This window comes from Sinocyclocheilus anshuiensis, unplaced genomic scaffold, assembly GCF_001515605.1.
Source record: "Sinocyclocheilus anshuiensis isolate Anshui unplaced genomic scaffold, SAMN03320099.WGS_v1.1 scaffold457, whole genome shotgun sequence".
Classification (NCBI taxonomy): domain Eukaryota; kingdom Metazoa; phylum Chordata; class Actinopteri; order Cypriniformes; family Cyprinidae; genus Sinocyclocheilus; species Sinocyclocheilus anshuiensis.
The window spans coordinates 1401821-1428039 of NW_015537939.1; the positions used below are offsets into that span (position 1 = coordinate 1401821).

The window sequence follows — 26219 nt, forward strand, 5'->3', positions numbered from 1 at the left end:
AAGCTATTGAGGTATTCTGTTGTTGGATGTAATAATAAACATAGCAGTCGTCATTTACTCCCAACATCACGCTGAAGACACAGAGGATTACTTTTGTTTTTGAAGGGAATGCGCCCCCGATCTACCTAAATGCGTCTATGTTCTAGGGTTGGGCGATGTCTACAAAATTGGCATCGGACAATGTCTACAGTGAAACATCACGATGGACGATAACATTGGCGGGGGGAGGGGTGTGGGGGTGGAGTTAGGGGGTGTGCCCGAAGCGTGAATCCTTATAAGGGAAAACACGATTCCTAACACTGTGTCTACACCGGACGCGAGCGGCGTGACAAAATACTATAGAACCATCGGTGATGGACGATGGCATCGTCTATCGGCCCAACCCCACTATGTTCGCGCAAATCATTCGTGATCCAGCTTCACCTCCAGAAGAAGTGAGTACAAGTTTTTTTTTTATGAATCTTTGCAAACCGCCTTTCCTAATAATGTGCTAGTTAGCAAGTTCCGTGACGAATGCAGCTAAAGTTTACAGTCTCAGAGAACTGCTAGGAAGAGAGGGGCGGGGTGAGCAGAGCTCATTAGCATTTAAAGATACATGCACCAAAACGGCTCGCTGTCAACAGAGCTGTTTTTGACAAGGTAAAAAGGGTTTTGTTTTACTCTACCATTGAGAAATTTTAACCAAAGTATGTTATAGACTTTTAATTAAGACCCTAAAGAATCATTTCAACTTGTGGAAAATGGGAATCCGATGACCTCTTTGAAGACTGTTTAACATCCATGAAACCTTTTCATTCCACAAAAAGTTCTTTAGATTATTAAAATGTTCTTCACACTAAGAAAAAATGGTTAGTTTATTAACTGTTCACTGAAGGGCTCTTTGGGGAACTCAAACTGGTTCTTCAATGCCTTCTGGGCTCAGTTCATTTCTTCTGTTCAGTCCGTCAAGGTCAGACATGAGTAAAAAGCTGCTTTATAGTAGAAATTGAAGTTGTAATTCTAATTGAAAGCACCAATGACACTATTTTTTATGTTTTTATGAAAAGTACTTTGCCATGAAGGCCTTTGGGGCCTTTACAATGGAAGTAAGGGGGCAAGATATTCAGCAGGTTTTAAAATCGGCTCACATTTCTGTACCTAAATTAACCCTTCTGAGCACAATTATTATTTATTTGAACTGTAAAGTTGTCTTCTACTTTTTTTATTTATCCCAATGAAATCCCTTGTACCATAGACTCCTATTGCAAGTGCAATAGGAAAACACAATTTTTATTACAAACTGTGGGGCTAGTTTAAATCATTTTCTCTTGTACTAGGTTATATTGAATTTGAAAGCAGTTTAAAAACAAAAAGGTCCGCCACACTTTATACAAGTCGGTGGATATTTCCCATGCCCATGCGTTGGCTGTTAGTTGCAACTGATCATGTTCCATAAACTAAGAAATGAAAAGCAATTACACCAACCTCAATCACATTTTTTCACACGAGGCCTGAAAAATAAATAAACAACTTTATCCAGCTCACCCACAGCTAGATTTCAAATCATACCCGAATGGCTCATTCCACAGGGAAAAGCCCTCCAGAGACCATCTTATGCCACTCTCTCCAAACAAGGCAAACTATTTTAGACCCAAACACCCAAGCAACATGAAAACACAAGTCAGTGGATACAAAACACCATTTGTTAATAATTCAGCACAACTGACATCTAATGTACTTGTATGCATATATTTCCTTTCATTATAGCCATATGGATTAACATATCACACAATAGCTGTCAAAACCTAGACAGCATTTTTGGACATGAGAACCATTTGCATGTTCCTTTGAAGCCCGAAAATACCGTCTAGGCAGGCAGCTCACTAGATGTTGATACGCAGCCAGAGATTTTACGGGTTTCACTTGTCAACTGTCAAACAAACAGGGTGAAAATGAATTAAGGATGCTTAATTCTTTGGTAACTGGGCCATTCTACAAAACAGGTGCTATTTTTGTCTCTCAAATACATATTGGGAAAAAATTACTTTAACATTCAATAGATGATGCCAACTTTAAACACATAAACAAAACCAGTAACTTTCTGTCATGCTTTTTTCTTTCTTCATAAAGATGAGTCATTTTTACCACTCCTGTCAGTCCAACGTCTCGCTATTTATCCTCCTGAGACCCAACTATGGAGTTTTTGCCTCTGTAGTGGACATTATATTTTAGTGAATTTCTCTGAGACCTCACATGTCACAATTTTAAGTCTGGATGTCCTGTACAGAGCACATTCAGGGCTTTCCAGAGATACCAAATGATTGGATGTTTCACCATGACCACTCCCTCTCCTTGGTTTTTAAAAATGGCTGACATTAATTTAGTGATAAAATTGTACATCCTTATGGAAATATGATAATATTTTGTAATTATAATTTAAATCTCATTAATTTTCAAATTGTTTGTCATAAATCAACATCTCAGGAAAATGTTATGGGGTTTCAAATCAAAATATGACTTCCTGTTATGAAACAGGACATAATTTCATACATGTCCACTGTAGAGGACACCAGGACTAAAAGCATGTTTATTATACATTTTGGGAGACAAGAGAATTGAATAGGAAAACAAATTATATATCAATATTCTTATGAAATATTAGATATTATGAAAATCTGGCCAATTACTATTCCCATTATTACACTTCTTTTTTCAACATGCTGTCCCAACAGCACTTTAATATGCAAATTAGATACAGTGTATAGATAACATTGTGCTTAATGGGAAACCCAGTTTATGGAATTTTTACACACATATTGCATAAAGCAAAATGGTATATCAAATCATTTTGTTATATATTTTATAACATAGTTGAGAACCATCCTTAAACAAAGTTAGTTATAAAAGAATCCTGAAACCTAAAACTTGATTGGTGATTTAAAAAAAAAAATCCCATTATTTTTGCCTTTTCATGTCTACTCTTGTCATTTTATTTTTAGAAAAACTGAGTCCTGGTGTCCTCTACAGAGGACATAGCATAACTTATGAATAAAATATAATTTTTCAAAAATGTTATTTTACCATTTTTTTCTTATGCTCTAAACAATGTAATGACATGAAAAAATACTACATTCACAAAGCTTTTTATTTCTGGTTCTCAGGAGGATATTAGAATAATATATATTTGTAATATTAGAAAAATGTTATTAAATATAAAATATATGAAAGCCTAATATATATTCTAATACAAAATTATCTGCTATAATTTATTATCTAAAAATCAAGACAACTTACAGTCTCGTTTTTTTTTCTCGTCTTTTTGTTACTTTTGATAATAGTTCAATCTTAAATGTTCAAGTCTGTTTAGATGAATGTGCATAGCAAATGTTTGAAAATCGAAAAGTGGCTATTTGTTGAAATATCAGCATTAAATTCTCCTCATAATAAGCACTTTGTAGTTTCACGACCTTGCAATATCAACTTGAACTAAAAACTGTCAACCCTGTTTTATCATCAATCCTCTCCCAGCATAAATTACAATTGATTGATTTCACAATTCACTGACAGTCTTATTGAATGTTTAAAAATTTGACTTTAAATCACATTAAAGCTAAAAATGCTCCTATTTCTTAGAATAACCCAACTTCCTAATAACCAAACTGATCTTATGTGAATATTAGATGTGTATAGACTCCTGCTTCACAATTGCCGTGCAACGCAATTTCATGCATATTATCTGTAAAAGCTTAATGTAAACACTGAGACTAGCTCGAAGAGCAGATTCCGTTAAAGCTGGCTAACGCATCTCTTACGAAACAGATGTTTGGGAAATCCAGCCGAGGATTAATAAAATCAGTGATCACGCATATCGCCCTATAGAGGTATAACAGGAGTCGTTGGTTCAGTGTTGTGTCCTTACCTCGGCCGTTTGTAAGATCCTGTTTTTGAGGGGTATGTTGTTAGCTCGCTGGCAGTAATGGTAGCGGTTTATGATATGGTATGATGTGCAGGCAGCGGGGGACGGAGGTGCTTCTGCTGGGAGTGAATGTGAGAGGAGTGGCGACATCTAACGGTCACAAGGGGAACTGCGTCTAATGTTGAACCGACAAGCAGAGGGATATTAGCTTGATTCATTGAACTTCAGCGCTGCCTGTGCTATTACTCAACTGCATTTTGACACCAAGTCAAGTCAAAAATTAATCTTTCGATTGTTTCAACTTCGTGTAAATCCCCAAAGTACCATTTTTACTAAGCCAATACAATTTAACTTTCACAGCAGATGACATTGATTTCAGTGGGAACCTGTTTGGAGACTACCATGGCATTCATTTATTACTCTAAAGAAATAAACTTACATGTTTAGACATTGCTAAAGATTGACAAATTATCTAACAGTTTTCAAACTAATATTTTGTGTGTTCTAGTGTTATATAATCAGGACACCAATGCCAAGATGCAAAAAAAAAAAAAAAAAAAAGGGGAATAAAAAAACCGTGAACAAAATGGAGTCATAATCATAAAACCTGGACAGCTGGAGCACCAAGATGAACTTCAACATCTTTGTACAAGTAAGAGAAGCTGATTCCCTCCTCCAACATATCTCATGATATCTGAAGCAACTGGAAGATGTTTTTAGACAACATTCTTTATTTAGCATGAACCTATTCTAAGAAGTTAGGAAGCTGTATTAAAGGCAAATGGTGGTGAAACACCTTAATAAAGAAATATTCTATATTCATATATATAGATTAATTATATATACACACTTTTAAATACATTGAAGTTAATAAAGTACATTAAATTATTTTCAGTCAATTACTTTGAGCTTTGCAAGTGAAATCTGAGACAAAATCCTATATTTTCACTAAATCAATTTTTTTATAACCAAAATAAAAATAAAAAAAAATAAAAAGTAAAATGTCTTAATTTCTTCCAACTTCAACTTTTTCTCTCATCTGACCAAAATAAAGCAAACTTTAATTGTTGAGCTGTTTAGATTTTTATCTGTTAATAAATGCAATGCGATACAATTAAGGAATGGTTAGCGCCATCGATAAAACAGACTTTTTATATAATTAAACAGCTTTATTACATGAGAAAAGTGAAACTAACTGTTGCAAAATCAACAAAACTACAAGATCACCAAACTTACCAAACCCCAAAAAAAAAAAAAAAAACAGCACACAATTTCTCATAAAAGAAAAAAAAAAAACTGTACAAAATGACACAGTTGTGATTGAAACTGGATTCACATTATCGTCTTTTCTGGAAAATATTTCCCCTTCCTCCTGGCCCTCCTCGACCTCGGCCCCTTGCTGCGACTGCAAAGGAAAGACAAACAGTTAGTGGTTTCATCTTATGCATTTCCCATGAAAAGTATTAACTTGTTCAGCCTCCCGATTAAACAAAATACAAACAGTGTTCAGTGCTTTAGGACATTTAAATTAATTTTATTATTTAGATTTAATTTAATATTTATATATAATTGATATTTAAAGGCAATTGCTAATGGTACTAAAATGTACTAGATGCTCCAACAAAAATAATTCGGGACTATACAAATAATTAATGCGGCTAAAAAGCATTTGACATGAAGTCAAATATGCCATAAAAAGGTCCAACCTTGAGCTTTGAGAATAGCAGCTTTGCCTCTTCCAGCTCCTGCACCTTGGTTTTTGTTTTTCATGCTCTTCAACATGGGGGCGTTTTTCAACATGTCAGGCAGAATGAGGAAGCGTATTTTGCTGCCGCGAATGTATACCTGCTCCAGCTGGGACACTCTGCCATCTCGATAGGTCACTGTAATGTTGGACATCTGATTCAAATAAAACATAAGCCCAGTTAGTTTCATTACTCAAGGCTCCCTGCAAATGTAAATTTAAGTTTAAAGTAAATGTTTGGATAATGTAGATACAATGCATCAAGAATGAATTGTGATTCAGCAGTACCTGGCAGTTCATGTTATCCTCTGCTTCAATCAATTTGCCTCTGTACACCTCACCCGTATTTGTCTCGCAGGTCACGATGTGACCCTCTGCTTCATGCAGGACTTTGATGGGAACACCAATAGACATGTTTTAATCTGAAGACAAAAAAATGTAATTAACATCAAGTTTAGAATAGTTTCTAATCGTTCATGATGAAAGTAATAGCTAGAGGTGAAAGTTCAGACTCAGAGAGAATACTGATTCTTAAGCGTTCGAGTCACTTAAAAAGATCCGATTCATTAGAACAATTCGTTCGGGAATCGGACTACACTGGTCCCGCTGTATACTTTTGAATCAGTAAAACGAACCGGCTCATAAGAATCATTCGTTCAGGAATCATGTTCTGTGCATATTGCGTATCCACGGACAAAAATGGAACGCCATGAAAACCATTCAGTTTTGGTATTTAATACAGCTAGCTTATACTGACTTAAGTAACTAAACTAACTAATATAAATATATATCTAGACTGCTCTCAAACGAGTCGAATACATAAACCAAGCAAACAATTCATGTCTGAAATGGACGTTGTTCCGCTAAAGCATCGAACAGATCCAACAGGACCGTATACTTTCGCGAAAGACAAAACGATAGACTACAAATAACAGATTTGTGTCATAAAACATTACAGTACCTTGTATCAACGGCTTCGTAGAAAACCTCACAGTTGAACAACGTGAGTATTTGCGGCGTTTTCCCGCTCCCACAATGCAGCTGAAAGCAGAAGCCCCGCCCTTTCCTGAAACCCTGTTGCATTTTGGGAGTTGAAGTCCTATTACTAAGTAAAATTCAGGTCAATGTAAACAAGAATCAGACACCTCAGAATTACACAAGAGGGCAGTATTGAATTGTGGCTATTATCCCAAACAATGTCATTCAATTTAAAGGGATAGTTCACCCAAAAATGAAAATTTGATGTTTATCTGCTTACCCCCAGGGCATCCAAGATGTAGGTGACTTTGTTTCTTCAGTAGAACACAAATTATGGTTTTTAAGTCCAGCCGTTGCAGTCTATCAGTCTTATAATGCATGGCAATGGTAACGAAATCTATGAGAGTAAAAAAAACATGCACAGACAAATCCAAATTAAACCCTGCTGCTCGTGACGACACATTGATGCCCTAAGACACGAAACGATCGGTTTGTGCGAGAAACCGAACAGTATTTATATCATTTTTTACCTCTAATACAACACTATGTTCAACTTCCTTGAGCGCGCGCACGGCATCCGGTGCGTGAGGTGTGTACGCGCTCTGGCGTAGTTTACGTTAATGGGTGTGTTGATATCCAGCCGAAGAGCAATCAACCATAACTTCAGGCGAGCAGGCTCAGAAGTTGGGAATACGTGGAAAGTCACCACTCCCGAATGAGTTCGCGCGAGAGAATGTAATCTTTTAGTTTTAAGTCGGTTTGAACAATCCTGATAAGCGCAAGTAAGTACCATTTTGATTAGCCGTCGTACCTACAATGACTGTGCACTGTGTAAACAATGAGTGACGTATACGTGCGAGAGATCACTTCCGGCGCTTACACGCGTACACACCTCACGCACCGGATGTCGTGCGCGCGCTCAAGGCAGTTGGACATAGTGGTGTATTAGAGGTAAAAAATGATATAAATACTGTTTCTCGCACAAACTGATCGTTTCGTGTCTTAGGACATCAATGTGTCGTCACGAGCCACAGGGTTTAATTTGGATTTGTCTGTGCATGTTTTTTTTACTCTCATAGATTTTGTTACCATTGCCATGCATTATACGACTGATAGACTGCAACGGCTGGACTTAAAAATCATAATTTGTGTTCTACTGAAGAAACAAAGTCACCTACATCTTGGATGCCCTGGGGGTAAGCAAGATAAACATCAAATTTTCATTTTTGGGTGAACTATCCCTTTAATCTTTTAATTAAAAGTCACAATTAGCAATTATAATAAACAGTTTTAAAAATCTTTGTCAATATGTTACAGTAAGTGTTCAACATTTATTTCTGCTTGCTATAACTGAATTTAAAACATGTAACATTGTTAATGTTTTTGTGCACGAAATACATTTTTGACAGATTTCATTAACAATTCTGAAACAATTACTTAGGCTATATGCCACATATTAAACAATAAATTGTTAAACAATGGGAGAGAAAAAAAAGCTTTGAGAAGTCATTTGTCTGGTTTTGGCATCATCAAGATTCAATGCTCTAGTCTCAGACATTGTGCAAGGCAGCAATATACGGTCTAAATTTGTTCTGTCATCCTGGTGCTTGATAGACTGATTCTGTGTCTATTCTTAGCAGTAGTCTTTTCCTCTTTGTCTGTAAATCACGGCAGAACAAGAGACCTGTTCAAAACGGGCTGAACTGACGAGCCAAGACAGGAAGTATTACGTTTGCCGATTCTGTTTATTAATTGAATGTTCCTGTTTTCCTGAAATTAAGGGAAGTGGTAAAAAACTAATAATGGACTGAAATGGTGAAATGGAGGTCAAAGATACCACATAATGTTGTAACAGCAAATTCCTATAAACCCACCTCCCCATGCCAAAGATATTTAACCTACTTTATTTATTTTGCATCACAATATGTTACAATATGTTATCTAAGGAATTTTATCATTGGTAAGATGAAAAAATGAAATTATTTTCCTTAAAAACATGTCCGCGTTTAACAGGAAATTGTAACTGTTTATCAAATAGTATCAAAAGAGTCTCTTTCTGTGACCTGAAATTGCCCTCATGAGATTGAACTTGACGTTCTGAAGAATTTCACCTGCATCAAATCCACAAAAGAGAAAAAAGTCAATTCAACCAATTACAAACAGTGACATAGTGGAACGGGTGGGGACGTGTCTGTTGATTGCACAGTAACTCTCAGCAATGTCTTCAAACCTCATTTTAGCAGCAGAATGAACCTGTCAGCTGCTACTGATTAGTGACAAGCTGACAGTCTGTTAGCTTCACTCCCAACTGATTTACACTACAAGCATTCATGATGGAAGAAGATAAATTACTGCGTAAGCCCAGAGATTCGTTTTTGTAAAGAACATCTGTCTGATCAAAAAATGGTGCTCTCAACACAAAATCAAACCATGCCACTGCTGAGCTGACTGACATTTCTCAGCTAGAATCAACAAACCACTAGATTTGAACTGATATGCTATAACCAAGTGCTGGACACATTGCGTCATCTTTTAAGCAATGGAAAGAGCTTCCGTTTCTTTCCTTTTTATTGTTGTAATGATTATAATTGGTGTAATTTTGTATAGTTGCCATAATAACAATAATAATTATTATTTATATTTCTATATTTATTTTATAAGCAATATTGTGAAATATTACTATATATTTTTAAATGATTTTTGCTGTATTTCTGATCAGTAATATTGTGAATTATCATTACAATTAAAAATAACTGTTTTCTGTCAATATATTAAATGCAATATATCTATATTTAGTATATATGAAAATATATATAATATAGAAATACATAATATATAAAATATGAGAATGTCTAATTATTTATGCTGATTTAAAACAAGTTAATGGATGCGTTAATTTTTCGACTCAACAGGTCCTGATCCTTCAAAATAGGCCAAATATAGAGGCAATATCAATGATCAAGGATATAAAAAACAAAAACATTTTCTGGGAAGTCTAGCTCACTTGTTCCATTTTTATGAATGGTCCCTCTAGACTTGCTGCTTCTATAAATGGACAGTTACACATACAGAAATGTTGACTCCCATGTGTCAAAATACATGCATCATGTACACAGTGCAGGTTTTTCCCACTCTAGAGCTTTTTAATGAGGAAAAAGGAAGTTTAATGGTGCAGTTTAAGGGATCATCAAATGCTCCTTCATTTGATTTCCTTTGCATTAGGCCGGCTGCTGGCGTCAGCAGTCTCTCTGTAAATACAATCATAGCTGGTCTGTGTAGGAGTCGTATGCATGCGTGTCAGAAGAGGAGATTAAACAGCACTGTCCTACATTCTCAATTTTATGATCCCTAATCATTATGTTGTGCTGTAGGCTAAATAAATCTATTGCACATGAATGCTCATTTGACGTACTGCTTGTGACTCATTATTGTTTATACTTGTATAATTTGATCATTATAATGAGAATCAAAGTCCACTTTATTGAGCAACAAGAAGTCCACTTGACGTTGCACAGACAGTTTATGGCTTAAACCAGTTGTTTAAGGATTATTGATATTGATTTAATGGATCATTGATGTCTGCATGTGATTCTAATCAAGCACATTAGATTTTATACATCACTATTCATAAATTATTTTTGGGCAAAATTCGGTATAGCTTTGTTTTATTTAGTACATTTCTTGAAATATTAACACATGCTTACAATCAGTACAGTATTCAGTTTGGTCATGTTTTATGGCTGCATGATTAATTGAAATGAAACTAAAATGACAAAATGGCTTAGTGCGATTATCAAATTGCAAAGGCTGTGATTTTATTAAATACATATATTAATATAAATACATATACACTGCATGTATAGTTTCAGAGTGAAGTGTGGCACTTTTACACGCAAGTAGCTCATGATCCGGTGTTTTCAGCAGCTTGGTTCATAGTAAATGCAGCCAACTCCAGTTTAGGTCACTTATAACATGCATTTATTATTATATAATTTTTTTTATTTTACAGTGAAATATTTTAAGTAATATTTCTTATTTTTATGTAGTAATAATAATAATAATAATAATTATTATTATTATTATTATTTTATAGTCATATTGATATATAATCACATTTTTGGCCAAATTGTGCAGCCCTACAAACAAGCATAACAAACCTGGAGTTTTTTTTAAACCGCATTTTATCAGAAAAATTGCAATATGATTTTTTCCCCAAATCTTGCAGCCCTATGTTTTAAAACACTACAGAGGCTCTTGCCAGTTGCATTGACTGTACATGTTCTCAGTTTGGATAAACACCTACTAAAAAAGAACAGAAAGATGAAACTTCTTTAAAACGTGCCACATATCAAGGTCTTTTATGGCATGGTCATAACAGATTTAGCTGAATTCCCCAGAATATTGATTTAATCCATCAGGCCTCTCCCACTTTGACCAGGAAACAATGCTCTTTTAATAAAGCTCCTTGGAAACATAAGCTTTGGAAATGCTCTACAATGTCAGCAAACAAGTTCTTCATGAGGTCTGCAAATTTGGAAACACCATCAGGGGTGTTTGACTGCAAAGACGAGTAGGAATTCCTGGAATTTGTGTAGTGAGGGTTCCCACAGGAGCTATGTGACCCTCACATAGTTTTATCTTTCCTGACCCTTGATAGTACTGTAAGTGAAGTCACCATCACTAGCACAACAATTCAGATCAGTGATAGCTTCGTAAAGAATGAAACAAGCTTCATTCGGGTATTTTCTGAGGAATAACTCTTGTGGAAGTGTGCATCATGACACATCTGCAAGATCGGATGAGTTGCTTGTCCTTATGGGCACCAGACATCTGACATGTCCGTTAGTAATAGCACTGCAGTCTTTTACAGTCATGATTTCTACATGGTCCCTGATGGAGGGAACTTCCTCCCCGGTATGTAATGAGAAAATCTTTGTCGAATTGGCGGGAAAGGAATGTTCCAAAGTTCCATTTAAACTGTATCCTTGGAATTCCGTTTGAGGCCTGGTTTTTGGTGGCATTTGCTTTGTAAATTTGTCACAGGAAACCGTGGCAGGAATGGGATTGGCGTCCAACACATAGCCATTGGACACTGCACAAGAATTCTCAATCACACTGACTGCAGCAGAAGAAGCAGCCATGCCTCTGTTGCTGTTACCAGTGGCCAGTCTGTTTTCATGCCACAGGAAGTGCCGCCGAATGATCCTTCGGAAGGTGTGTCTGAAGTCACTTATTCGGTAGGCGTATATTAACGGGTTCACTACTGAATTAGCATGTGAAAGCATTATGGCCAGGTACATGACCCAGTCCTGAGGTCGAGCACACCGTGGACAGAACAGTGTGAAGCAGTTAATAATATGCAAAGGGAGCCAACATACAGCAAAGAGGCCCACGATGATAGCAAGCGATTTGGCCGCGTGGACTTCCCTTTGCAGTGATGAGGATCCCTCCCTGTGGGCATGTCCTTGCAAGTGTACTAGTTTCTGCTCCATCTGTCTGAGCTGGCGACGGGCAGCCATGAAGATCCGTGCATAGATGGCCAGCATGGCAAGTAGTGGAGTCAAGACGCAGCCGAAAAAGTTGAAGTAAACCATGTAACCCATGGTGACCACCTTCTCGAACAGGCACTCCGTCATACCTTGAGGACAGGAGCTGTTGGTGCCCACGGCGACATGCCTGTTCCAGCCTAGCATGGGGGTCAAACCGATGACCACTGAAAGTATCCAGCATACCGCGATGATGCCTTTGGCTCTTCGGCCTGTGACAAGACTGTTGTACCTTAGCAAGAAAAAACAAAAACAAACATGAGACAGCAATTTTAGTAGGAAGTATGCTATGGAGCACTATATAGTGATCAGTGGCAGCTCGTCGGGGGAGACAGGGGAGGCTCCTGTGAATAAAATTCACAATTCATTTCAGTTCATATCTCAGAACGTGTATTTTTTGTTTGTAATTTCACAGCTGTAATACCATAACATGTTACTGAAGTTGGAAAGCGCCGCTTTTCTATCGCGAATGTGCCGAATCTGCTGATGTAATTACAACCGCTAGGTGATAGAGAAGGGGAGGGGGAGGCTGATTTTAAAACCCAAGAGCCGCCACTGATAGTGATAAGCATGCAAAGTTCGGTCATATATTACAACTCTATCTTCCTCAAACAATATGTTGATGTTTTCTGAAGTCCATCCTGAAGTGGGACGTATTGTGCACACAGTGCGTGAATACTGTCAGGGCTGGAAAAGGCTGCGCCATTTTTTCCCCAAATCAACACATGCATGCACTGACTTTGCTCCTGGGAAATGTCCATTGTTTAGGTGTTAAGCTTTGGTAATTGCTGCCAAAGTAGAAAATACCAGGATATGTGCTAATAGAACCATATATTTCACCTGTATTGTGCCTATTCTTAAAATAATACTTGCAGGCCTTGTTTTTGTACAACTTAAACTTAATCTTTTCAGTGATATAATTAGAAAACCATGGGAAGAATTAAATTGTTCAATTAAATCAGGGTTTTTCAGCTGGAAAAGATTAAAAACTTTTCAGTCTTTTTATAGGAGGCAAAAAAGCAATCCAACTATTCAGCCTTAACTATTAAAGAACATTACAAAAAAACAAACAAAACTGAGTCATTCAAGATTTGGACTACACTGGCCACACTACATGTTTTTGACTTCCTAAAAAGAAATGACTCTTAAAGGCACAATATGTAATTTTCGCCGCTAGAGGGCACGTATTCAAAATAAACAAAGAGACAAAGGCGTAGTTTATTTTAATAAAAAAATCTTACATATTGTGCCTTTAAGAGTCATTCATTTGAAAGTCAGACTATACTGGTTGTGTTGTGTGTTGGTTTTTTTCCCCTTTTTTGGGGGGATTCACTAAAAAGAACAGGCTCATAATAGTCATACATTCAGGAGACATACTACAATGGTTGTGCTGAATGTTTCACTCTGCAGATTCGGTAGCATTTTTACAAGGATGTTGAATAGGTAATGCAGGAAAATCTGTCTTTACTTAATTGGTAATGTGTTTGGTCTGCTTAGCCAGAAGGACTGAATATTTTTGCCTACTCACAGACCCCAAATATAAAAGAATATTTAATGGTAAAACGTTTAATTAAGAACATTACTATATTGAGACCCCTGGTTGAAAAACCTAGAACTAAATGTTAAGTGCTATAATAAATTATAGCATATTAGCAACTGTATAAGCATCAGTTTACAAACAGTTTGGAATACAGCTGTGCAAAATCCACCGCCGTTATGCATTTCAAACATCCCATCATGCAGACAGCCCTGCTACATGTTTCCTTTGCCAAGGGCAACAGTTGGAAACGGTGGTCAAATGTCAATTGTTCCAAAAATCCTTGGGCTTATATCAGGCCCATCGAGAACAACAGGGGCTGCTTCATTAAACCCAGAGGACTTACAGGGCTCCAGTACTACTGGTACCTCATTCACACGCCCACAGAGACTGGAAGCCGACAGACCTTATGTAATCAACACCTGCCGGGGCTTTTGCTGTCATTGCTGTTCTCTTACAATGCTTCGGGCGGCTCAATCTACACCATGAGCAGAAATGTGCATCACACCCTCTATGCAGACGGGTGGTAAAGTCCCACACCTTTCAGCTACTGAAAAGTGTGGCTGAGAGCTGCTGGGCCAGAGCATTTAAGAATAACCATTACAATGTTCAACTGGAGTGCAAAATGCCCCACGTTAAAGACTCTACACTGGTTGCCTTTACATTCTAAGTAAAATATGTTTAAAGAAGCCCTTTTTTGATAAATATCACTGGACTGAGATATAATTAGCAGTAAATACTAAGGCAAGTATCACTTTTTTGCTATGTATTTTAATCACTAATTAAAGAGTGCATATACTACATTACATATTTGGAAAAAACCCTAAACCTAAGTATTAAACTCCCACACTGTTTGTGCTATAGACAATGAATGATACCACAAATCATGCGGCTTATTGTGCAGAGGTGTGCTATTATTTTTTTGAAGAAATCAGACCTATGATTTACAACTGGCGGACAATATAACGGCTGAAAATCCCCTAGGCATACACTAAAAGATGGACCCAAGTCATATTTAGATAGATTTGAAAGTTTTGTAACAATATAGATAGATAGATAGATAGATAGATAGATAGATGTGTTTGTTGTTTCTATAACAACTGTAGTTGTCACTATATTACAACATGGTGACAGATGAAGTATTGATTATTGATTTTGGCTCTACTGAAATGAACTATTCTTGAAACATTTGTCAACAGTGTGAAGCTGCATGACTCCTATTTGCTGAAAAAAATCCCCTCACTGCTAGAAGAGAAAGAGTTATTAAAGGGGAAATTACATGTATCTGAGGGAATTGCAGTCCATGTTGTGCCCATTATCAAGTCATTATCAAGAGAAAGGCAGAGAGAGCCACACAATCTAGGAGCCTTTAACCTCTTATCAAAACATGCAAACTACAAATAAATACAGATTAGATAATAATATTTCTGCAAACACATAAAGTTTGATTAAATACATATGTAAACACACACACATAGACAATGGGACTCAAGTTACTCCAAACCTGTATGATCTTTCTTCTGTGAAATGCAAAAGAAGATAGTTTGAATAACTATTTTTTTTCCATACAGTGAAAGTCAATGGGGTCAAAAACATTTACAAATGGCATTCCCCCCCCTCACATTTTTCAAAATATTTAGTGTGCCAATGACATGAGGGTGAGTAAATGATGACAGACTTTTCATTTTTGAGTGAACTATATATTCAGTTTTGGGTCGAGTGTAAATTCTGCAGCACCAGCCTGCTATAAGGCGACTGTAAGTTCAAGCAATCATGTGATCAGTAATGTAATCCTCTTCTTACCAAATGTCTGCCTTCAACTATTACCTGAAACTCACTCACTCATTCACTCACCTCAATGGGATCTTGATGGCGATATACCGATCCACGGCAATGGCCAACAAACTGAAGATGGAGCTCTGTGTGAGGACCAGCACGAAGCAGGCAATGAAGAGGCACCCGTGAAAATGGCTGCAGAAGCCCGTGCTGATGGTGACGGCGAACGGAATGGCCAGGAGTCCCACTGCGATGTCCGCCAAAGCCAGCGACACCACAAAGAAGTTGGTGATGCTCTGGAGGTTACTGTTAAGGCAAACGGCCCAGCACACCAGAACATTCCCCGCCACAGCCAAAACCGCAATCAAGAGCTCAAGAACAATGTAGACGAGCGAAGACATGGTGCCATCAACCGGTGTGAAAGGACATCTTCAGGGACACACATAGTTGTGCTCCCGATAATTGCTCTGTGGGACTTCACTCCGCCACTCAATGGCTCCAGCAATAGGTGTGAGGACTAGCCAATCCAACCATTCCTCTTGAATGAATGATATCTTGTTTTAATGGAAAGAGGGGATAGAAATAACCTGGTATCAGCTGCTAAACCACTCTGGGGTACACTGAGGTGACTGCAGGGCCAGTGGTGACACCCCTCTGTAAATCTCGATTTACCCGTTCACCAGCGTGTCCCTTAGGTCCAGCTCAGCCTTTCATTGAAAGTCTTGAAGGGAACAGCTACTAGACTGCATAAAGTGGCTCCGGTAGACCTTCACTGGGACTTCTTATCCTGTAGAAAGAACAATCATATCGCACAATAAAAGATCAACCTCTTTGGGTCACAAAAGCAATCCATCTCGCAAACAGGAGGTCTCCATCAAAAGACGACAGGCTAAATCCAACAATAAGCTTTTGTTTTAAGAAAGACTCCACAAATACGAATGAAATATTTGTGCATGCCTGCTATTTATCACAAGCCAGCACTTCCTTCACTGGTTTCTAGGATGTGTACAGTTGAACTTTGCAATGCCTTTGCTATTATTGGCTAAGAATTGTGAACAAGTATTCTTTTGTGCCCATTCATGTGATTCTGCTTTCATGTTTCATTGACTTTCTACATGAAATGGATAAGTTTCTTTTTTATTGGATGAATAAATGGCAATTATTATCAGTTATTTCTTTTATATGCCCACAAACACTATCGTTCAAAAGTTTTGGGTCTGTAAGTCTATTATGCTCACCAAGGCTGCATTTATTTGATTTAAAATACAGTAAAAACAGTAATATTGTGAAATATTATTACAATTTAAAACAAGTTTTTTTTTACTTCCATATATTTTAAAAATGTCATTTATTCCTGTGATGACCAAGCTGAATTTTCAGTTATTAATTTTCAGTGTCACATGATCCTTCAGAAATCTTTCTAATATGCTGATTTGATGCTCAAGAAACATTTCTTATTATTATTTATTATATTTTTGTGGAAAACATTACATTTTTTCTAGTTAAAAAAAAACAGCGTTTGTTTGAAATATAATTATTTTGTGAAATTTTAAATGTGTTTTAGTTAGACCCCAATGTTTTGAACAATAGTGTAAGTTTCAGCTCTACTTGATAATGCTCAGTCTGAATTTTTCAGGTTTGGCTTAAAAAAAAAAAAAAAAAATCTAAATCTAAAAATGTCTGTTTGTATGTGTAATTAAATCAGTCTGGCAATCCTCTCTCTTTTGGGTCATTTATTGTGGTTTTACGTAGGCCTATCTAGAATGAATTGACTAACTGCAACATGCCTTCCATGGTATAGGCCACATTATCTTTTATTTTTTTTTTTAGAGATTTCTTATCTTTTAGCTCCAGTCTGTTTGATCAGGCACAAAAATGTGACGATTAAAGTCACAGTCACTCTTCCTCTGTGTTTTAGTGTTGCTGTTTGCTATAGCACAGCGTGACTTTGGTATGGCTGTTGACTCCCTCAAGTGATATAATGACAAATTGTTTCCAAAGCACAGGTCTGGCATGTTGCATTTTAACAACTTTTGCATTAGCATGCATCAGTTTACAAAACGCTTCCTGTGCATTAAGACAAGGTACTTTCCGTAACTGGTTAAACCGTTATGAGGTATCATAATATTAACTATATGATGTCCAGACTAAAAAGAATATACAAAGTCCCTCACGAGTCACGTCATGCACGTCTGTATTACAAAAAAAGGGTGGGAGTGCGGAAATACTGTAAGACAGCTGCTCAGCGAGCATGTTCTGTGTGAGAGGAAATGATGCTTAGGGTTTGGGGACTATGATAAGCATGTACTGCACGCCTATCTGTCATTCAAAAAGCATGCTTAACAGTTATCTTGGTCATTGTAACGTAATTCTAGTGTAGTTAAGATGCACGTTTCCAGGTAACTACATCACAAGTCATTTCAATAACATTACAGAGTAGAGAAACACTGCTGATTACAAAAACTTTTTCTTAAGAAAAATTCGACATTTAGAGGAATGCTGAAACATTTACACAACAGAGAAACAATGTCTGAAACATTATGAGATATTTGTTGCGGAATTCTGTGACAATTCAGCCACACATAACTATCATAAGTGGTTATTTTAAACTTGCTAAACAACTATTTAATGGAGAACAACAGAGAAGGATGCTTTATATAGGCTAGCTTGTAAATTACATCATATTTTTGTAAATCATTCTATATATGGATTTATGTAGGTTATAGTGGCTGGCAAATAGCATATGAAATTTTAAAATATTAATTCAAATCTTTAAGAATTGTATTTATCTATAAGATAAGGTGTTCATTAAAAATGTTCTAGCTGGTCATCTTTTTTTTTTCACAGTTAAAATTAGGTCATAATAGCGCATGAATAGCATAATACTTTTTTAAAAAAGAAAAGAAAATGAGAAAAAAATGCTCTTAAAATTGTTTTTAGATGGAAGTAGGCTATTACATCACATGAATATGTCACATTGTTGGAGACTGCTGTGACTGCTTGTCATGTGAACTACTTATGCCCACTGTAAAAATATACAATAAAATCAAAAAAGGTGAGCAAAGTTGTGACATTAATTAATAAAGATTATGAATTTATAAATTAGAATGAGCAAAACAATACAGGTGTCAGTCTCCCTCTGACTAACAGGCTGACAAAGTTACAAAATCTAAAAGGCTGACAAAGTTCAATACTTTGTTAAATCACAAACTTTACTAGAAAACAAATACATTTACGAACTGCTTATAATGTAAAAACACCGTTACTCACTTCAGCTGTTTACAAGCGTGTTTCCTGAGTTGTAGATTTCTCCTCAGGCATTCTGTCACTTCTGAATATCCAACCGCAAAACTGAATACAACAAATGAGTACAGACCAAATCGTTCCACACGTTTTGTTACAAAATCTAAAAGGCTGACAAAGTTCAATACTTTCAGTTAAATCACAAACTTTACTAGAAAACAAATACATTTACGAACTGTTTATAATGTAAAAACACCGTTACTCACTTCAGCTGTTTACAAGCGTGTTTCCTGAGTTGTAGATTTCTCCTCAGGCATTCTGTCACTTCTGAATGTCCAACCGCAAAACTGAATACAACAAATGAGTACAGACCAAATCGTTCCACACGTTTTTATCACCCTGACGAAGTAATATATACACAACTGTACTACTCTGAACGTGTTTGGTCAAGGAAAAGGCGAGTTCTCTCCACTCTGTGGAGTTGTGGTGGCTGGCCACAGACAAGTGCGCGCGCTTTCACAGTAGTGACACTCACGCGCTGTGAGAGAACGAGACCCACGCCTGATTGGTTTTCGTGGTTTAAACTATTCGTGCACTATGCAAAGTGCATTAAACACGATGTTTCCCTCCCTACAAGACCATTGTGGGTGGTAACTTCTTCATCATGCTGTCATACCTTACATTCTTCATAGTCCTTGCAGTTACAATAAAAGTTCAGATGGATGAGCCAGCACACTATCATAAATAACTAGGCTAAATAAATCAAACAGAAATAATGTAAATAAATAAAATAAAAATATATAACAGAAGAGAAAACAGCCTACATAAATAAATAAATACATAAATAAAAGCAGTGTAACTGTTTAAATAGCTATAATAATAAATACAAATAACAATAACTATAGGATACACTGTTTATTTAAAAAAAAAAGTAATAATTACTTCAGCGGTTATTTTCTGCCTTAATTTTAATCTCTCTCTCTCTCTCTCTCTCTCCCTATATATATATATATATATGAACAAAGAATAAATAAAATAGGAATAAAGGAAAAATAAAATAACAATAAATAAAACCTAGAAACATACATAGCCTATGCTATAGCCTATGAAATAGATTAATGTCACAATGAATGAATGAATAAATAAGTAAATAAATAAATAAAATATACTTACCACTGGTAATATACAATCATAATAATAAAATAGCCTATATATTAATAAAATGAAATAAAAGTATAAAATAGGCTAATTAGCCTAAAGTAGCAACTGACGTAAATAGGCTAATTTTATGTGTATATGATGTGTGAGAAGAGTTTTTTTAAGCTTATTAAGTTACGTTTTAACTTAACCTAGTTCAATCTTTTGAGATGAATATATATATATATATATATGAACAAAGAATAAATAAAATAGGAATAAAGGAAAAATAAAATAACAATAAATAAAAACCTAGAAACATACATAGCCTATGCTATAGCCTATGAAATAGATTAATGTCACAATGAATGAATGAATGAATAAATAAGTAAATAAATAAATAAAATATACTTACCACTGGTAATATACAATCATAATAATAAAATAGCCTATATATTAATAAAATGAAATAAAAGTATAAAATAGGCTAATTAGCCTAAAGTAGCAACTGACGTAAATAGGCTCATTTTATGTGTATATGATGTGTGAGAAGAGTTTTTTTAAGCTTATTAAGTTACGTCTTAACTTAACCTAGTTCAATCTTTTGAGATGATCGTGCAGATAAATTTTATGTGTATATGATGTGTGAGAAGAGTTTTTTTAAGCTTATTAAGTTACGTTTTAACTTAACCTAGTTCAATCTTTTGAGATGATCGTGCAGATAATCCATAATCTTGTTTTAATGACATTACAAGAAAATATAGGATATTTTTGATCCGATATGACCAAAGACTTCAGAATACCTTAAAGGGATTTAGTAGCCTATCTGACGTGTTCAGCAAAACAAGTCTGCATAACGAACGACATTTCATCCGGGGAATTTAGTTCGAATCAAGTATGCTATCTTCATCGTTAGTAAGCCCAGTTTGAAATATACGCAGTCAGTACAATGGCTGATGTAAACGTACGTGAGGATAAGGAAGTGAGGGAGCTGGTGGGTACCGTGAGGTTGTGTGGTTTCTCACGTACCGCCGAAACATCCTGCTTCACCTCAGGGCCACATGAAGATAAATGTATGTAATCAGCAAACCAGAGGCTGAGGTCCACCGACCAAGGACTTAATTAAAGCACGCAGCACACACTGCAATGACATTTCTTAATGATTTGGATCTAATACATAAGCCCAAGACTTTTTTGTGGCCCTTCAGTAAATCAAATCACATTTTACTACAGCCTTGTTCATGCAGAAAGACTTCGGCACAAATATAGACACTTAACCTACCTCAGAGTGCCAGACACAATCGGTGTGAAAATGAAAGGTTATTTTAGTAGGCTAGTAGGAGGAAGTTCTTGAGTACAGCTGTTTAAATAGACCTTTTCTGCTGACTCACTTCTTTCCACAAGAGATTGGGTAGTTTAGATTCTTTTCTCTTTTTTTCCATTTCTGATTCTTCCCATAAGTGCTATGCAGGACTTCCAGGAAAGGTTAAATAAAAAAAAGAAAATAAAAAAAAAGTAGGAAAGAAACAAGAAATTTAGATGACCATCCATTCTACAGTTTCATGCTCATGTGCCCTTGGATTAACCTGCTACCAGGTTCATTTAAAAGAGTGGTGTGTGCTGTTGAGCTCCAACTCATGTCTGTACACAAAAGTATCTTGGATTTTGGATCCATTTTGGATCTAAAAGGACAATCCTGCTCAAGCCTGGCTGAATTTACATAGCCTACCATAAAGGTAATCGTTTACAGGTGCCAGGAATGACCCCATGGACCAAGAAGAGATCAATAATATCAATATATCAGTGTTTAAATAAACATGAATGATATTAGGTAAGAAAATAAATTGAGGGGTGTTACAAGCAGAGTTAATTTAGTATTATTTATATACTATTGTAGTATTTATTTGTCATTTCAATTAGCTTTTATTTTTTATATTTTCAGTTTTCATTTAATTTTATTAGATTTTAAAATGTATACATTTATATGTAGCTTTAATTTATTTTTATTTCAGTTCTAACCATTTAAAATAATTTTATTTCAGTTGCCAAGGCACATTTCTTTAAGTTGAAGCTTTTCACCTATTAATATTTAATATTTTAATAATTTTAGTTTCAGTTTGAGTTTATAATAACACTGGTTACAACAAATATTTCCATAATTTGAAAGAACAAAACCCATTCACATATAAAATCAACACACTGAACACATTTGAAAATATCAGACTGTATTTGTGCACACAAATATTGTTCTCACAAAACCTTGCTGTATTTTTTTTTTCTAAAATACTCCCCTTGACATGTCGTACAATGCTCTAGGAATCTTTCTTTGTGAAACAAAGTATATGTAGTGTCAAAAAGGCATTCCAGGATTTACACAAATATGAATTATGGCATGTTTTAAAGGAAAGCACAGTATGATATGACATGATTTGGTTCAAATCAAAATCTTCATATTAAACTCTACATGATTAGGTCACAACCTACATCTCACAAGAAGATCCAAACAAAAATACTCCTTGTCACTACTGACCTTTTCTAGGTAATTCAATGTCAGTGTCAATGACATTTCCACACATAAACAAACCGATACACCACAGAGGACTGTCAAACAAAATCTATCATTTCAAACACGACAGAGCTCTCTGTAGCTTAAATGGAATAAATTATAGTTTTGCAAAAACATAACATGCCCTTGACATAAAATTCACTTTGAACTGCTGTGATTAGCAGAATAATTTTGCTGCAACCCACTTGATCCCTTCGAAGAGGTCTCAAATTTACAAAACAAATATATTAAAACAGCAGTGCATTGAAGACAGCAGAGCAAGTTTATCTAAAACATCAATTGTGCTATTGGCTTTTCCTTTTCCATGTAAGGCTTCGGCTTTGTGTGCAGAGGCTTATCATTGACAGACGTACAGTATATAATGGGAGAGGTACAATGCATGATTTAACCATGAGCTGACAGTGCGGATGGATTGTAGTCGTCTTATTTCACATTTCATATCAGTGAATATACATTCAGCCTTTTTTATTTGTGCTTTTACACCCATAAGACAAACTCAATCTGAATCAGCAAGCTTCCAGAACCCAGCTGGCTTTAGGTGTCAAATAAGGATTAGTAGTGCGTAGACAAAAAGGACTGAAATGCTGAAAAATATCCTGTAAAACAGAAAACAAGCAGCCATGCATTTCATTTGTGCTGATATTTCAAACAGAAAAAACGTCCTGCAGCATTTTCAGTGATGGAAGATCAGCTGGAATGAGCATTGAGGAAAAAAAAACAGCTTCATTACAAATTACATATTAGATTCATAATTAGCTTTCGTTTAGTGTATGAAAATAAAAGAATATTTTGATATCAACAAAACCAAGCTGAACGTTAAAGGAGTAGTTCACCCAAAACTCAAAATTGGCAGAAAATGTAGCTACCTTCAGGACATCAAAGATGTAGATGAGTTTGTTTCTTCATCAGAACAGATTTGGAGAAATTTAGCATCACATCACTTGCTCACCAATGGATTCTGTGCAGTGAATAGGTGCCGTCAGAATGAGAGTCCAAACAGCTGATAGAAACATCACAATAATCCACAAGTAATCCTTCAATTAACATCTTGGGGAGAGAAAACAATGCATGTTTGTAAGAAACAAATACTTTTTGTAAGAAACAAACCCATTCTGACGGCACCCATTTACTGCAGAGGATCTATTGGCGAGTGATTGCTAAATGCTACATTTCTTGAAATCTTTTTTGATGAAGAAATAAACTCCTCTACATATTGAGTAAACTGCCAGCAAACTTTTATTTTAGGGTGAACTCTTCCTTTAAGGAGCCCTGTCTTTTTTTATTAGAATTTTTTTTAAATAAATCAAACGAGACGGATTTAAGCTTATTCAGGCTAAAGAAAACACAAAAACGCCATTTTTATGGGCGAAGCCTGTTGTGGCGTCACTCTTTGGAATAAATACTGATAATCTAAGACCAATACTGGCATACAGAGGGCATCCTTATGACAAAACTATAAAACAAGCCAACTTTCAAAGTCAATCGTTTTCAGAGATACACATTTTTGTTGCTCGGTTGGCACAATACACTTTAAATAGTGTTGCAATGTTCTTAAAAGGAAGTTGTTGGCTCATGATCCCACCGACTTCCCACTTCTCTTCAAAAGCACTGCTGTTCAGAGAAGCTTAGTAGGATCTGGCTTGTTTCAGCAGCTATACAGGATTCTGGGAACACACTGGAGGAAACAGTAAGTTGTGTGGGTAAGTCCCCCCATTCGCAGCTAAGGCATCTGGGAAATTTGTAGCATCTTGGCCGCAGCAAGGAAGGTGAACCGACTGCAGCCATTCAAGAAGATTCTCAGGTCTCAAAATACTTATAGATGGCCGTCACGTAGATCATGACACTCTGCCAGTCAGATCTTTCTGTGTGCACCATTTCACCAATGTCCTGTCAGACAGAGAGAATGAGTCAGATGTGGGAAGGCAAGAGGAATTGGTCAGAAAAAATGATGTCTGTGTCAACCGATGTGGCGTTGTGTGCTATGTTACACAAGTATCTTGCCACAGCTCGTTGAGCAAAGAGCAAACAGCACAGCTGTTACAGCAAGACTAGAAGTCACGGTTTTGCTGCAAACAGCTTTATGAAGGCATTAAATTAAAAACAGGTGCTGAATTAAATACTGCTGCCTCTTTTCAAAACGGAACATATTTTCTCCACTGAAACTGCTAAATAATGTGATATTACTACACTATTTAAGTAATACAATTGGTTCATTCTTTCCCTTTTTACCACAAGACATGATTTTTTAACATTGCAGCAAATGAAACAACAAAGGCTTATCTTAGATGATTTTATCAGCTAACATTTATAGAATGAATGCTAATGGAATGCAGCATCACAGAGTGGAAGGACTTTCTTTTAAAAAAATCATAAGAATAAAAAAACGTGCATTTTAACAACATACCTAAAAGGCTAAATTAGCTGTAATCAAACAGGCTATGACAAGAAAACCCTTGAAAGATCATAAATTAGGGGGAGCATTGATGATTCATAGTTGAATGTTTCTCAGTTTGAGATGTTATGTCAGGAAAGTGAAGTCATAGCTAGTTGAATTCATGTTTTACAGCTGCAAGTAGTATTTACTAACAGGGTGGAGAGCAAAATTAGGAAATTATCTACTAATGTTGAGGGAAATTCAAAACAAAAGGAGATTTATTCAACAGATATCAATAAAGAGATTGTACATCATACTGAGATCATATATGTTTAACAGAATTTCATTAGGAAAGATAAAAAGGCATGGATAAAACATGCCTGCTCTGACAGGAAAGTTATTAAAATGGATTAAAAAAAAAAGCTCAGCAAGGCTGCATTTATTTGATTAAAATACAGTAAAAACAGTAATATTGTGAAATATTATAACAATTTAAATTATCTGTTTTCTATCTGAATATATTTTTAAATAAAATGTAGTCCCTGTTATGGCAAAGCTAAATTTGTGTCACATGATCCTTCAGAAATCATTCCAATATGCCGATTTTCTGCTCAAGAAACATTTATTTTTATCAATAGCTTCATATTTTTATGGAAACTGTTATGCATTTTTTCCAGGATTCTTCGATGAACAAAAAGCTCAACCGAATTGCATTTATTTGATATCGACATCTTTTGTGACATTATAAATGTCTTTACGGTCACCTTTGATTCATTTAATGCATCCTTGCTTAGAATGAATGTGTTCATTTTTAATTGGGTTCTGAGGCACTGTAATACGATGTATATATTAATTAGCTGTGATGTTCGTATTCAACTCACCAGTGTCGATTTAATTCCCACACTTTCTGCTGCCTGGAAGGCCAAAGTGAAATTTCGTCTCTGCAAAACACAAGCAAGAAGAACTGATGTCAATAAATGAATGGAATTATTGGGAATTATATGCAAGTCTTCTCTAAAATGTTTTATTGTGCCTACTGATATATACTAACTGATCAGTGAATTCAGATCAACTGGGCCAAATTTTCACAGGCAAATTGAAAATTGTCCAATTTACCTGAATTCACCCTGTGTGTGCCTTATGTGTGTTGAGTGTACAGACCTTGTCCTGGTTGTTGAGTTGGTGGTAGGGGATATGTGCCGGCAGATAGGTGTGAAGTACGGCACAGAAAGCGAGCCCATCATTCCAGCTGCTGCTGAAGTTGGTGATGTCAATGTTCTGTGTGTGTATGTGGAGGGGGAGGAAAAAAAGATCAATAATTACAATTTCAGTAGACGAACTGAGGGAATTGGGTGGGTGATTCAGAGGGACTGATAAAGCAGTGAATCTTTCCGTGTCCCTGTGACATTATGGTTGTAGTTAA

The 26219-nt window shown here is 36.0% G+C and overlaps 4 protein-coding genes across 4 annotated transcripts in view; all 4 read right to left on the reverse strand.

Moving 5' to 3' along the window:
* Window positions 1–4015, reverse strand: part of LOC107662592 (calcium/calmodulin-dependent protein kinase kinase 2-like) — a 24455-nt gene extending 20440 nt beyond the window's left edge. Inside the window, exon 1 of the mRNA XM_016452666.1 lies at window positions 3899–4015. The gene's annotated coding sequence lies outside the window, so the exon portion shown is untranslated. The remainder of the gene's footprint in view (window positions 1–3898) is intronic.
* Window positions 4016–5183: 1168 nt separating this feature from the next.
* LOC107661649 (small nuclear ribonucleoprotein Sm D3-like) lies at window positions 5184–6731 on the reverse strand. Its single transcript, XM_016451324.1, has 4 exons — window positions 6601–6731; window positions 5928–6061; window positions 5602–5794; window positions 5184–5300 (listed from the first exon to the last, which is right to left on the reverse strand). The coding sequence occupies exons 2-4, from the start codon at window positions 6051–6053 to the stop codon at window positions 5233–5235; spliced, it is 387 nt and encodes a 128-aa protein (XP_016306810.1). The 5' UTR covers window positions 6054–6061; window positions 6601–6731; the 3' UTR covers window positions 5184–5232.
* A 4070-nt stretch (window positions 6732–10801) lies between these two features.
* On the reverse strand, window positions 10802–18811 carry LOC107661642 (adenosine receptor A2b-like). Its single transcript, XM_016451313.1, has 3 exons — window positions 18747–18811; window positions 15555–16263; window positions 10802–12395 (listed from the first exon to the last, which is right to left on the reverse strand). The coding sequence occupies exons 2-3, from the start codon at window positions 15875–15877 to the stop codon at window positions 11393–11395; spliced, it is 1326 nt and encodes a 441-aa protein (XP_016306799.1). The 5' UTR covers window positions 15878–16263; window positions 18747–18811; the 3' UTR covers window positions 10802–11392.
* Window positions 18812–23573: 4762 nt separating this feature from the next.
* LOC107662600 (cytospin-A-like) overlaps window positions 23574–26219 on the reverse strand; it is a 30552-nt gene continuing 27906 nt past the window's right edge. Inside the window, exons 16-18 of the mRNA XM_016452679.1 lie at window positions 25958–26074; window positions 25678–25737; window positions 23574–24309 (exon numbers count right to left, since the gene is read on the reverse strand). Coding sequence (XP_016308165.1) covers window positions 24220–24309; window positions 25678–25737; window positions 25958–26074 — 267 coding nt within the window. The 3' untranslated portion in view covers window positions 23574–24219. The remainder of the gene's footprint in view (window positions 24310–25677; window positions 25738–25957; window positions 26075–26219) is intronic.

Coding starts and splice junctions, on each gene's coding strand:
- LOC107661649 (XM_016451324.1), bottom strand. CDS start 6,053: ATGTCTATTGGTGTTCCCATCAAAGTCCTGCATGAAGCAGAGGGTCAC. Junction 5,795..5,927: donor AGGATAACATGAACTGCCAG/GTACTGCTGAAT, acceptor TATTTGAATCAG/ATGTCCAACATTACAGTGAC. Junction 5,301..5,601: donor TGCTATTCTCAAAGCTCAAG/GTTGGACCTTTT, acceptor TTTCCTTTGCAG/TCGCAGCAAGGGGCCGAGGT.
- LOC107661642 (XM_016451313.1), bottom strand. CDS start 15,877: ATGTCTTCGCTCGTCTACATTGTTCTTGAGCTCTTGATTGCGGTTTTG. Junction 12,396..15,554: donor GCCATCAAGATCCCATTGAG/GTGAGTGAATGA, acceptor TTTCTTGCTAAG/GTACAACAGTCTTGTCACAG.